The 12467-nt window shown below is 40.9% G+C and overlaps 1 protein-coding gene across 2 annotated transcripts in view; it reads right to left on the reverse strand.

Moving 5' to 3' along the window:
- Nucleotides 1-474: 474 nt before the first annotated feature.
- slc16a1a (solute carrier family 16 member 1a) overlaps nucleotides 475-12467 on the reverse strand; it is a 30564-nt gene continuing 18571 nt past the window's right edge. For both annotated transcript variants that reach the window (XM_034166013.1, XM_034166012.1), the window contains exons 3-5: nucleotides 2181-2324; nucleotides 1193-1966; nucleotides 475-1090 (exon numbers count right to left, since the gene is read on the reverse strand). In XM_034166013.1, the coding sequence (XP_034021904.1) occupies nucleotides 855-1090; nucleotides 1193-1966; nucleotides 2181-2324 (1154 nt within the window). In that variant the 3' untranslated portion in view covers nucleotides 475-854. The remainder of the gene's footprint in view (nucleotides 1091-1192; nucleotides 1967-2180; nucleotides 2325-12467) is intronic.

Consider the following 12467-nt stretch of genomic DNA (forward strand, 5'->3'; position numbering starts at 1 on the left):
ACTAGCACCTCTACGCTGAGTCCTCCTGGATATTCAAGTATCTCACCCTTGAGTGTCAGCCCAGATACCTGACAGAGAAACCTAATTTCAGGCACTTGCATCTGAGGCCTTCTTCTTTTAGTCATTACTTTCTTGTGAACCTTCCTGTAGGGTTTGAATTGTGTTATTGAAGTGTTTGAGAGGGTGCCGCAGTGGTTTACTTTTGAGCTGAGTTTGCATGTTCTCCCTGTGTTTGCGTGGGTTCCCTCCAGGTGCTCCAGCTTCCTCCCACTTCCAAAGACATGCGGGGAAGGTGAACTGAAAACTTTACATTGGTAATACGTGTGAGAGTGTGAATTAGTTTGTATGTCTGTTTGTCAGGCCAGTGATAGACTGACAGCCTGTCCAAAGTGTGCCCCACCTCTCACCCAATGACCGCTGGGATAGATAGGTTCAGAAAATGAATGAATCAGGTATTTAAGAGGCACTGTTTTTTTCTTTACACCAAAATAGATTATAAAATATTAGTTTACAACAAAACAGAACTGTTACAACACTATGTCAAATATAATAAAACCAGAATATTGAGAAAAATATGTTTTATTCTCACATCTTAAATGTCAATGGAAGAGACCTGCAATTAGTAAATGCAAAGCAACGTGATGTCCATTAATGGTGGTGTCAAAAACAAACAACAACAACAACAACAAAAACAAATCATTGTCCCAAACATAGTGTTAAGGGTGGTGCTAAAGACATGATTTTAGTCCAAGCAAGTTATGAAGCATTAATTTGTAGATAGTAAAAGGACACATAATATCCATGTTACCATGTTTATTATAACACAAAAAACCTCTGTATATGAGAAGTTAAAATTAGACAGCATTTTCTGTGTTTTTAGCTTCTGTCACATCCTTGGCAGCCTTGTCCCTGCTGGCTCTTTGGTCTCTGCCTCCCACCCTGGCCTTCCTCTCCTCCTCTTTTTTCTCTTTATCCAAAAGACGGTAGTTCACTCCCATTCCTACAAACAGGAAGACACTGGAAATGATGAGAAGGATCCCACAGCTTTGGTATGTGTACTTGTAGTCATGGTAGATGTCTTTGAACTTCCCTGTGGAGACAAAAAAAAGTTGTGTTACCATATTTTTGTTAAAATACATTAAACGTAATCATGTTAATTCATTTGGAATTCGGACGGTAGGTACATACTCACCAAGCATAGGGGGCCCTAATAAGACAGGACCACACTCTACAATAGTGACCAGACCCACAGCACTGGAGAAGCGTTCAGCTCCCACCAGATCCATCAAGGTCTCAAACAGCACTGAACTCAGCCAGCCAAAAGCAAAGCCAAAGAAGATGGAATAAACCACAAAGCCAGTGTAATCTACTGACACAGGGGCTAGAACATGGCACACACCATTGAACAGAACAGAGGCAGCAAAAAAGTACTGTACTCTGGGTCGGATCAGCTTAGTATTGGCCACAATGCCCATTGCCGGCCGGGCAAACATGTCAACAATAGCCAGCACGGAGAGTAAGAAAGCTGCCTTTTCTTTAGGGATGTGTATACTCTTTGCATAATTGCTAAGGAACACCAGTGGTGCAAAGAGGCCAAAAAACATGACAATATTGCCCATAATATATAGCAAAAATCCACGGTGTTTGAATAAAGAGAGGTCAATGAAGCTGTTAATGACCTGCATTACAGTTCTCCTCTCTGTAGATTTCTCTGCAGGTTTGGGCTTTGGTCCTATAGGTCGCATGAGCGAACCAGCAACACAGCAATTGAGGAGCACCCCCCCAAGAATCAGGAAGCTTCCTCTCCAGCCAAACTTGTCAAAGAACCAGGTGTTTATAGGAGCCATCGTGGAGAGAACTATGGGGCTGCCAGCCATAGCAATTCCATTAGCAATGGGCCGCCTCTTGTAGAAGTACTTTCCAATCATAGTGAGGGCTGGGTTAAGATTGAAGGACAAACCCAAACCTAGAAAACAGTTAGTTAAAAATAGTGTTAGACATTCCTGGTCAATAAGAGGCTGCAAAAAAAAAAAAAAAAGAAAAAAAAAGAGGCACAAACAGACAAAAGAAACAAACATATGGTTGGAAACTGTTTCAAGGCACTTGCGTCTTGGACAAACACTAGATGGCGCCATTGCTCAGTTAAAAACAAATGCAAAAGAGAAATAAAAATTGGCTACCTCCTACCACACCAATGCAGAAGTACAGAGCTTCAACCGAATTGCAGAAAGAGGCAGAAACAAGGCCAACTCCAGCTAAGCATCCTCCGAGCATCATCACAGGGCGACTCCCATATTTATTCACCAGGATGCTGCTGATTGGACCTGAAGAGCAAAGAAGAAACAGTGAAAAATTGCTGTCCAGTTATCAATGTGCAGGCCTGCAACTGACCGTCAGAGGGCTCCAGTGTGACATCTTTGGTGCAGTGATTTCACTCAACTTGTGCAATCATTTTTGGCAGTACTGCACTGCAGCAGCTGCGTTCACATGTCAGAAATAATGTGATTCGTTAGAAAAAGAATGACAGCAACTTTGAAACAATCATATATTTGGTGCACATATTTATAAAATTTGACAAAGGAATAATTCATAGATTCTCTTGTAACTGAAATGCTTTTTGAAGATGATTAAATCAGGTAATTGGGTGCATAGATGTGTCTCTGAGTTTGTCTTTTGGCTGTGGTGATGCAAGTATGTGGTCAAGATATTCTCTTCTCCATTCCCCTACCAACACCAATATTTGAGTCTTCTGGTTCCAAACAATCAGTGAGTGAGAGAACGAGGCAACAGCCAACCCACTTTTTAATGAGTGTACCATGGATTCCTCCTGTGTTACTATTAGAGATAAATGTTAGCAAGATTATCCAAAAACTATTAAGTCAGTTTTCTTGAAATTTGGCCAAATTGTGGGGTATGGACATACAATCCCAATTCCAATGAAGTTGGGACGTTGTGTAAAATGTAAATAAAAACAGAACACAATGATTTGCAAATCCTCTTCAACCTATATTGAATTGAATACACCACAAAGACAAGATATTTAATAAAAAAGGAGAGTTCTCCGCACTTCTGTATAGCACAAACAAATCTGGTGCAACCAGATAGGACTGATTTGTAAAAGAGAAAACTGGTGGTGCAACACAGAAGTAGGTGCTGAAAAATTTAATGAGGTGCTGAAAACATACAAAAAGTATACAAAGAGACTGAAGAGACTAATGTTTCGACGTGAAAGTCACATCTTCATCAGGACTCTGATGAAAGTCACATCTTCATCAGAGTCCTGATATATATATTTAATGTTCAAACTGATAAACTTTATTGTTTTTGTGCAAATATTTGCTCATTTTGAAATGGATGCCTGCAACACATTTCAAAAAAGCTGGGACAGTGGTATGTTTACCACGGTGTTACATCACCTTTCCTTCTAATAACACTCAATAAGCATTTGGGAACTGAGGACACTCATGATTTGGTATAAAAGGAGCATCCCCAAAAGTCTCAGCCATTCACAAGCAAAGATGGGGCGAGGATGACCACTTTGTGAACAACTACATGAAAAAATAGTCCAACAGTTTAAGAACAATGTTTCTCAATGTTCAACTGCAAGGAATCGAGGGATTCCATCATCTACAGTCCATAATATAATCAGAAGATTCAGACAATCTGGAGAACTTTCTACACATAGCGGCAAGGCCGAAACCAACATTGAATGCCCGTGACCTTTGATCCCTCAGGTGGGACTGCATTAAAAACCGACATCATTGTGTAAAGGATCTTACTGCGTGGGCTCAGGAACACTTCAGAAAACCATTGTCAGTTAACACAGTTCGTCACTACATCTACAAGTACAAGTTAAAACTCTACCATGCAAAGAAAAAACTGTCAATATCCAGAAATGCCGCCCCTTCTCTGGTCCCGAGCTCATTTGAAATGGACAGACGCAAAGTGTAAAAGTGTGCTGTGATCTGATGAGTCCACATTACATCCAGATTGTTACCAGTCAAGCAAGAATGGGAAAAAATTCCACCTACAAAGCTTCAACAATTAGTGTCCTCAGTTCCCAAATACTTATTGAGTATTGTTGGAAGGAAATGTGATGTAACACAGTGGTAAACATACCACTGTCCCAGCTTTTTTGAAATGTGTTGCAGGCATCCATTTCAAAATGAGCAAATATGTGCACAAAAACAATAACGTTTATCAGTTTGAACATTAAATATCTTGTCTTTGTGGTGTATTCAATTGAATATAGGTTGAAGGGGATTTGCAAATCATTGTATTCTGTTTTTATTTGCATTTTACACAACGTCCCAACTTCACTGGAATTGGGGTTGTAGGAAGAAACCATTAACTTTTGGAGCACATCCGATTAAAGGGGAGGATACACAATTTTTTTTCCCCACTTCCTTTAACATTGTGAGATTCGGAATTTGTTAACATTTTCATGAATTTCTAAAGTACTATTGCGTACAGGCCCTTACAAAATGAACATATAAATAAATAAATAAAAATTATGCAGGGTGCTAATATCTACTGTATCTCTTGAGAAATTATTAAACATGTTGAAAAAATGCCCTACTTACCAATGTTAAAAAACGTGAAAATAAATTGCTGGTTCGGATCCAAACCTTAATGGTTTCTTTCTTGACCTGTTATCCACCATTCCGCCAAGTTTCAAGAAAACTGGTTTCGTGGTTTTTGCCAGCCCAGTCTCATTTTTTTCCTTTCCTTTTTCTTTGTGACACCATCGCGATATGTGTTAGATTTTCATGATGAGGTCAACTTCCAGTCACTATTTTTAACCCTAACCATAACCCTAATCATAACCCCAACAGCCCCCTGTGTCAACCCAAATTTTGTGATGTCATCACAAAATATTTTCATCATGAACATGTACTCAACTTTGTGACTGTATAATGAACGATTACATCAAATTAATTGTGATGTCATCATGTTTTTGCCATGTGATCTAGTTGGTTTTATAATCCTGCTGAAAGAGCACAGAAAACACTACCTCATTGGCTAAAGAAACAAACAAACAAACAAAAATCACCATTGTCGACAAACGACAAAAACGCAAAGCTTCAGGTTGGAAAACAATATCTCCATCTACAGCTTGTAAAAACTGGCTAAATGAGTATGAGGATCCACATGGAAGACATTCCTGCCTCTCTGCCAAATCCCCGCACTACCAAATGAACCTAAATAGAAACTGACAGTTTTTGTTTAGAGGTTGTCCAAACTCATTTGCCAGCACAACGCAAGACAAAGAGTTTTTAAATTGTAATGCCGGCAGTCTGCACACGACAATAAGTGCTTTCCTTCCACCCTGCAGGGGACGTAAGTCAAGATAAAAAGGTTGGAGACAAACCAGTGTGGAATATTACGAACGTAATGAATCAAAAATTGAAGCAGTACAGAAGTAAGTAACACTTCGGTTGTTAAATAACCTGTCTTGTGCTGCTGTGGTTGAACACAGAAGGTAAAACTCACCTGTAACGTGCTTGGCAGGCAGTTACTCACTTCCATCAATACATTACACATCATCAATAAATGTACTGTCAGATGCAGTAATGGCTAGAGTTCAGCTAATCAGCTAACAGCTAATTAGCCAAGTAAATTTTTCTGTAGTGGATTAGCCTTCTAGCTAACTTTGAAAACCATTAGCACACCAATTATCGCAGACTTAATGTAGTTCCACTAACATTAAGTCAACTAACATAAAAAAAACAAGGTTTAAAGGTCAAAAACACTTGTATACACTAAAATCATACATGTTAATTCCTGCTGGAACATATCCAATAAGCAAAGCTGACACTGTGTGGTGGCAATGAGCATCACCTCCAGGAGATGAAGGAGCAGACAGTCAATCCAGAGTAAATATATTAATTAGATTATTAAAATTATTATTTATGTACATTTTTATTTCTTAACATTCCTTATTCATTTCATACTTTCTATGAGTAAACTGTATGTTAAATATAAAGTACTGCTAAAAGTACTGCTGATCATCTGATGTTGCTGTGACGGAGGCCACCAGGAGTCGTCATACATGTGGAAGTCAATTGGCCTCACTCCTCTGACAGCCAAAGAATGGCCACTCCGACCAAAGCCTGGGTTTTGGCCGACTGATGAGAGCATCACCTTCCCATGCTGGAAATCGTGAGTTCACATCCGGAGGACAGCAAGTGGGAGGAGTCAATCACAACACAATGCAGAGGAGGTACTATATTAGTGCTATGACTCAGATGTTCCAAGGTGACACTAGACAACACTTGGAGTTCAATCTTCTGCAGTAAGTGACCTAGGAGCCAGTACTATCTCCCGACCTTTACCACACCATGGTTTCCTTGCTCTGGAAGTCAATGAGAAAAGAGACTTATTGGTGCTTGAGAAGCCTTCAGTAGGCTGTTGGTAAAACCAACCATCCCCAGAAAAGACCTAACCTTAATGGGAGATGGAGTCCTCATCCATCAAGTCCTTCCTCCTCTGTGAGATCAACAATGGCTTAACCTTCTCTGGGTCAGTATAAACTCCATCCTTAAATGGTAAAATGGTAAATAGACTGCATTTATATAGCGCCTTTCCATCTGCATCAGACACTCAAAGCGCTTTACAATAATGCCTCACATTCACTCCGATGTCAGGGTGCTGCTATACAAGGCGCTCACTACACACCAATAGGGGATTAAAGACCTTGCGTAAGGGCCTTTAGTGATTTTCCAGTCAGGCTGGGCTTTGAACCAAGGATCTTCTGGTCTCAAGCCCAACGCCTTAACCACTAGACCATCACCTGCCCCTGGCCAAGAAACTTAACAGAAGAACGCATGAAGTGATACTTTTTGGTGACAACTTAAAATTGAGTCTCTGGACAGCCAACTGCTCACCAAAGACTGACGTCATCATCTGCATGAATGTGGCAGGGCTGTTATACAGTCCCTGGGGCAGCCTGTTGTACTTAGACAACCAAAAAAGGTGAGGTGAACACAGTGAACTTGTCCTCCTCATGAACTTCCACATTGTAATAAGCCAAAGTCAGATTCATGGTAGAGAACACATTCCACCCCAAATGCATCAAAAGCATCTGCCTGATGTGGAACGGGGTGCACATCCTTGATCGTCTGAACCAGTGCTTATCCGGGATCGTGTCGCGGGGGCAACAGGGGATCCCAAAGTTCCCTTTCCGGGCCACATTAACCACTTCTGAGTTCTGACTGGGGGATCCCGAGGCATTCCCAGGCCAGTGTTGAGGTATAATCTCTCCACCTATAGTCCTGGGTCTTCCACAGGTCTCGTGTCAGCTGGATGTGCCTAGAACACCTAGTTTGGCGCCCAGGAGCCCTCGTTACCTGATGACTGAACCACCTTAGCTGGCTCCTTCATGTTGAAAGGAGCCATTTGAGGTAGATAGTTCAGAGGTAATACCTCTGAAGTGATTTATAAGACTTTATATATGTTAGCATGTAAACTAGCAAGACAGAAATGTCACTCTGAAAGATGCTGGACTGAGACAAATCAAGTGAACGTTGGTTCTGTTAAGCACTCAGGCACGGAGGAAAAACCAGCCCAGTATCAAGGGATTTTTTTTGTCCATGATACTGTCATGAAATGTGTTACATTTTTGTGAAGCAGTCACCCTTCGATCATGAATTTTAACCCTAACCCACACCCTAACACCCTAACTCTAACCATAACCCTAATGCCACCCTGTGTCAACCCAAATTTTGTAATAGTATCACGAAAAATTTTTCATGACATCATCATGAAAATCTACTCCATTTTTTGATAGTATCACACACTAATAGATTAAATTACTTTTTGTGACGCCATCACAATCTTGATTTGAGATTGGGTTGAGAAAAACTCACTATGAAAGAGTCGGGTTTTCCTGTCCTTCATAATGTAAGATTAAAACATTGTGTACAACCTGGCCCCAGGAACACACATCAAGTGACCATAGTGTTAAGAATGTTAAGGTTTGTCACACTGGTAACAAAGTGATAAAGGATGCAGCGTGGTGGATTAGAAAGGATAAAATGAGAACAGCTGTGAAGAGGATGAAGAGTGGATGGTGTAGAAACAGATCTCAGAAATATGCGTCTGCACATGTGCAAAACCACAAGGTAGGCACATCTCAGTAGGTAGCATTGCTCCACAGAGTTACAGCGGAATTACTGCTCCTTGCTCCAGTGAAATTGCTCACTGCTCGAAGGAAATTTGTTGAGCTACTTTTCAAGATGTAGTGGACTTTCTGAAAGGTGATCGGGGAGAACACTTGGGAGCAATGCTGCCAGAGATCAGCAAGCTAGTGAAACTCGCTCTGACTGTCCCTGTAACATCCTGCAGTTCAGAAAGGTCGGGCCTGCAGTGGCTTATAACCTATTTAAAGTCCACACTGGCACAAACACGACTGAATCATATCACTTGGAAGTGACTTTGTCCCTCGGCCCCAGAGAGGCCCTGCCACCAAATGTACATCTCTCCGTGCAAACAGTTAAGTCTTGCGCAGTTAAAATTCACATTGCCGGTCCCTAGTGCAGTTATTACAGAGTATATCTGCTGTAATCTGATGTAAACCCACACAGATGATGAGCCTTTGTGTGCAGCTGCTGTGTCCAACACAAAATGATTAAGCAACTGACTGTGAGGCGCAGGACATCAGACATCCTCACAGTGTGTACCAGTAACCTTTAACCAGTGCTGCTGCTAATTACACAACGTGTGAGGTGTCTGTGTTGCTGAACAATAAACACCAGTGTTGTACAGAAATGAGGGCTTTGTTTGCTGCTAAGTGTTGGGTCCATCTGACATATAACACTATGAAAGCACACTGCAGAAATCTGGCAGAATTTATGTTGCAAAAACGGTACTTGGCAAAAATTCCTGAATGATTCATGTCTGACCTTTTCGTATGATGCTCCACATTAATACTGATGCATTGACACATGCACATATAAATGAGTGATTAGGATGTCACTGATGTATTGCAAACCAGATGTGCACTTGGAGAGTGGAAACCTCTGCAAAATAAGTAATAATGACACTGACATTAAGACCTCTGTCACCTGACTGAGGAGGGTGACCCATCTGCACTTACTTTAGGACTTTAATGTAGATTTGCTGCAAACACAGGAGGGAATTCAAACAGCACTTAGGGTTGGATTGCATCTATGGGAACGCCACCCGACAAAGTCATTCCAGCACTATCCAGAAATTCTCTGGAGAGGCTCATTACTGAAGACATAGACGAAACCGCTAGTGTGTACCAAAGGTCATGTCCCATGAGGGCGCTGCATAGCAGTTAGGCTCTAGTCTAAGGTGGCTAGTGAGAGCAGACATATGGAGTGCTTCTTAAGCCACCTTGAAACTTGCACGAATTTGATCACCGCACTGCCGCTCAATTTGTCGTGCCAATTCGATGTTTCGCAGTTGTGAATCTCGCACCATCTTGTGGTCCATGACTCACACGAGAGGTCAGTTTCAGCAGAGTTCCGGTTCAGGGCACAATGTAAACAAAACTCGTGAAGTATGCAAGACAACATCGGGGCACGGCAGAAGTCCATCACAGGTCCATCACATCGTCTGTGAAGTCGCTGGATCCACGCCATTCACATCCTTGCCAGCTATTGTCTACATGCGCTGTGAGATGCTGGAACTCTGCTTGGGCTGTGGTGCATTCTGGGAAGTGCAGTGGGCCACCAGGGGGATTATGGGAAACATGAAAGTACTGAATACATGCCGCTTTGTTCCGCTTGATGCCATGCAATATAAAATAAAGTCTGTGCCATATCATTTCATAGCCGATGACACATTTGCTCTCAGAACTTGGTTGATGAAACCATCTCTCATCGCTCCCAGAATCACAGAGAAATTATCTACAGCTACAGGTTGTCACATGCGGTGAAGAACGCATTTGGAATCTTGTCTAAAAGGTAATTATTTATAATATATACAGTATAGTAATGGATTGGTAAAACAGTTACATTTTCATTCCTTCTTTTGAGTTAGATAATGTATCTCTGTAAAGTTATGTTTATTATGGATGTAACATGTCGTCATAATCTAATTTCAGGTTCAGATGTGCTACACACAATGACACGCAATGTTTTCAAATAGGCTGTGCAATGTTCACGACGACTTCACCCAAGTGGCATGAAATTTATGCGTGCCAGAAATTTTGGACATTTTAAAATCTGCTCCTTCATCTCCTGCATGGCTGTGTGCCAGTGCACAGTTTACAGCACTTTACAACAGGTTTACTTACTGGCACGCAAGATTGCGTGCCAGTGTGGGGATCAAACTCGTGTAATTGTCAAGGAACCCTTAGAGTGTCTCAGTGAAGAAATCAAAAGAAAGTTGGTCTCAAAATGTGAAAGCAGGTGATGAACATTTTTTTTTTAACAACAAAAACCTCTTCTTTGTTCAACTGTTGCATTTGCCATTATAATAACGGTCGCTATTGTCATATTTATTATAACAGAGAACCTTCACCACTCTTGCAAAAGTTGTTATACTAGTAGGTAACATTGCATGGGAAACTTAACCTGCTGATGTAACTATCAGTAATAAGCATAACAACAATAGTCAAAATTGCATTGGAAATTTAATCACTTTTAATAATACTGATGGAAACTTCATTGATGGAAGCATACGGGAAATAAAACCAGTTCTTTTTTCAATATTTTCACAAAAAATGTTTGTTTTACCTATTTTTTTTAATTAAGTTTTAAACTCTGGAGTATTACATCATTTGTGCCTCATACACTTTCACTTTATACATGCTTCCCTTAGGCAGTATTATTAGACGGTATTGCTTAAATTTTCATTGTTACGCAGATGATACCCAGCTTTATCTATCCATGAAGCCAGAGGACACACACCAATTAGCTAAACTGCAGGATTGTCTTACAGACATAAAGACATGGATGACCTCTAATTTCCTGCTTTTAAACTCAGATAAAACTGAAGTTATTGTACTTGGCCCCACAAATCTTAGAAACATGGTGTCTAACCAGATCCTTACTCTGGATGGCATTACCCTGACCTCTAGTAATACTGTGAGAAATCTTGGAGTCATTTTTGATCAGGATATGTCATTCAAAGCGCATATTAAACAAATATGTAGGACTGCTTTTTTGCATTTACGCAATATCTCTAAAATCAGAAAGGTCTTGTCTCAGAGTGATGCTGAAAAACTAATTCATGCATTTATTTCCTCTAGGCTGGACTATTGTAATTCATTATTATCAGGTTGTCCTAAAACTTCCCTAAAAAGCCTTCAGTTAATTCAAAATGCTGCAGCTAGAGTACTGGCGGGGACTAGAAGGAGAGAGCATATCTCACCCATATTGGCCTCTCTTCATTGGCTTCCTGTTAATTCTAGAATAGAATTTAAAATTCTTCTTCTTACTTATAAGGTTTTGAATAATCAGGTCCCATCTTATCTTAGGGACCTCGTAGTACCATATCACCCCAATAGAGCGCTTCGCTCTCAGACTGCAGGCTTACTTGTAGTTCCTAGGGTTTGTAAGAGTAGAATGGGAGGCAGAGCCTTCAGCTTTCAGGCTCCTCTCCTGTGGAACCAGCTCCCAATTCAGATCAGGGAGACAGACACCCTCTCTACTTTTAAGATTAGGCTTAAAACTTTCCTTTTTGCTAAAGCTTATAGTTAGGGCTGGATCAGGTGACCCTGAACCATCCCTTAGTTATGCTGCTATAGACGTAGACTGCTGGGGGGTTCCCATGATGCATTGTTTCTTTCTCTTTTTGCTCTGTATGCACCACTCTGCATTTAATCATTAGTGATCGATCTCTGCTCCCCTCCACAGCATGTCTTTTTCCTGGTTCTCTCCCTCAGCCCCAACCAGTCCCAGCAGAAGACTGCCCCTCCCTGAGCCTGGTTCTGCTGGAGGTTTCTTCCTGTTAAAAGGGAGTTTTTCCTTCCCACTGTAGCCAAGTGCTTGCTCACAGGGGGTCGTTTTGACCGTTGGGGTTTTACATAATTATTGTATGGCCTTGCCTTACAATATAAAGCGCCTTGGGGCAACTGTTTGTTGTGATTTGGCACTATATAAAAAAAATTGATTGATTGATTGATACAGTACAGCCTGTACAGAATGAGCGTTTGTATGTGCAGTGATGAATCTCTCCATTTTTCCAATAATGTGGAACATAACCTCATCAGTATGAAGCCAGATGTTGGAGAAACGTTCCACTGGAAAATGGAGTGAGGGTGGATGATATGAGCTGAATGATCAGACAAGAAATTAAGTTTGAATCCAGAGTATTTGCAGCAGTCATAGGCTGTATATACTATCAGCAGGCTGCTCTCACTGAAGCACAATGAAGAGAGGAGTCAGCTTTTATTGATTTATTTTTGGTGAAAAACAAGGATTTCCGTGTTTGATTTGGAACACTTTCATTAACATGCTTCTTCTGGAGGATGGTGTATTTTTGCACATGTTGGC

Source organism: Thalassophryne amazonica, chromosome 3, assembly GCF_902500255.1.
Source record: "Thalassophryne amazonica chromosome 3, fThaAma1.1, whole genome shotgun sequence".
Taxonomy (NCBI): Eukaryota; Metazoa; Chordata; class Actinopteri; order Batrachoidiformes; family Batrachoididae; genus Thalassophryne; species Thalassophryne amazonica.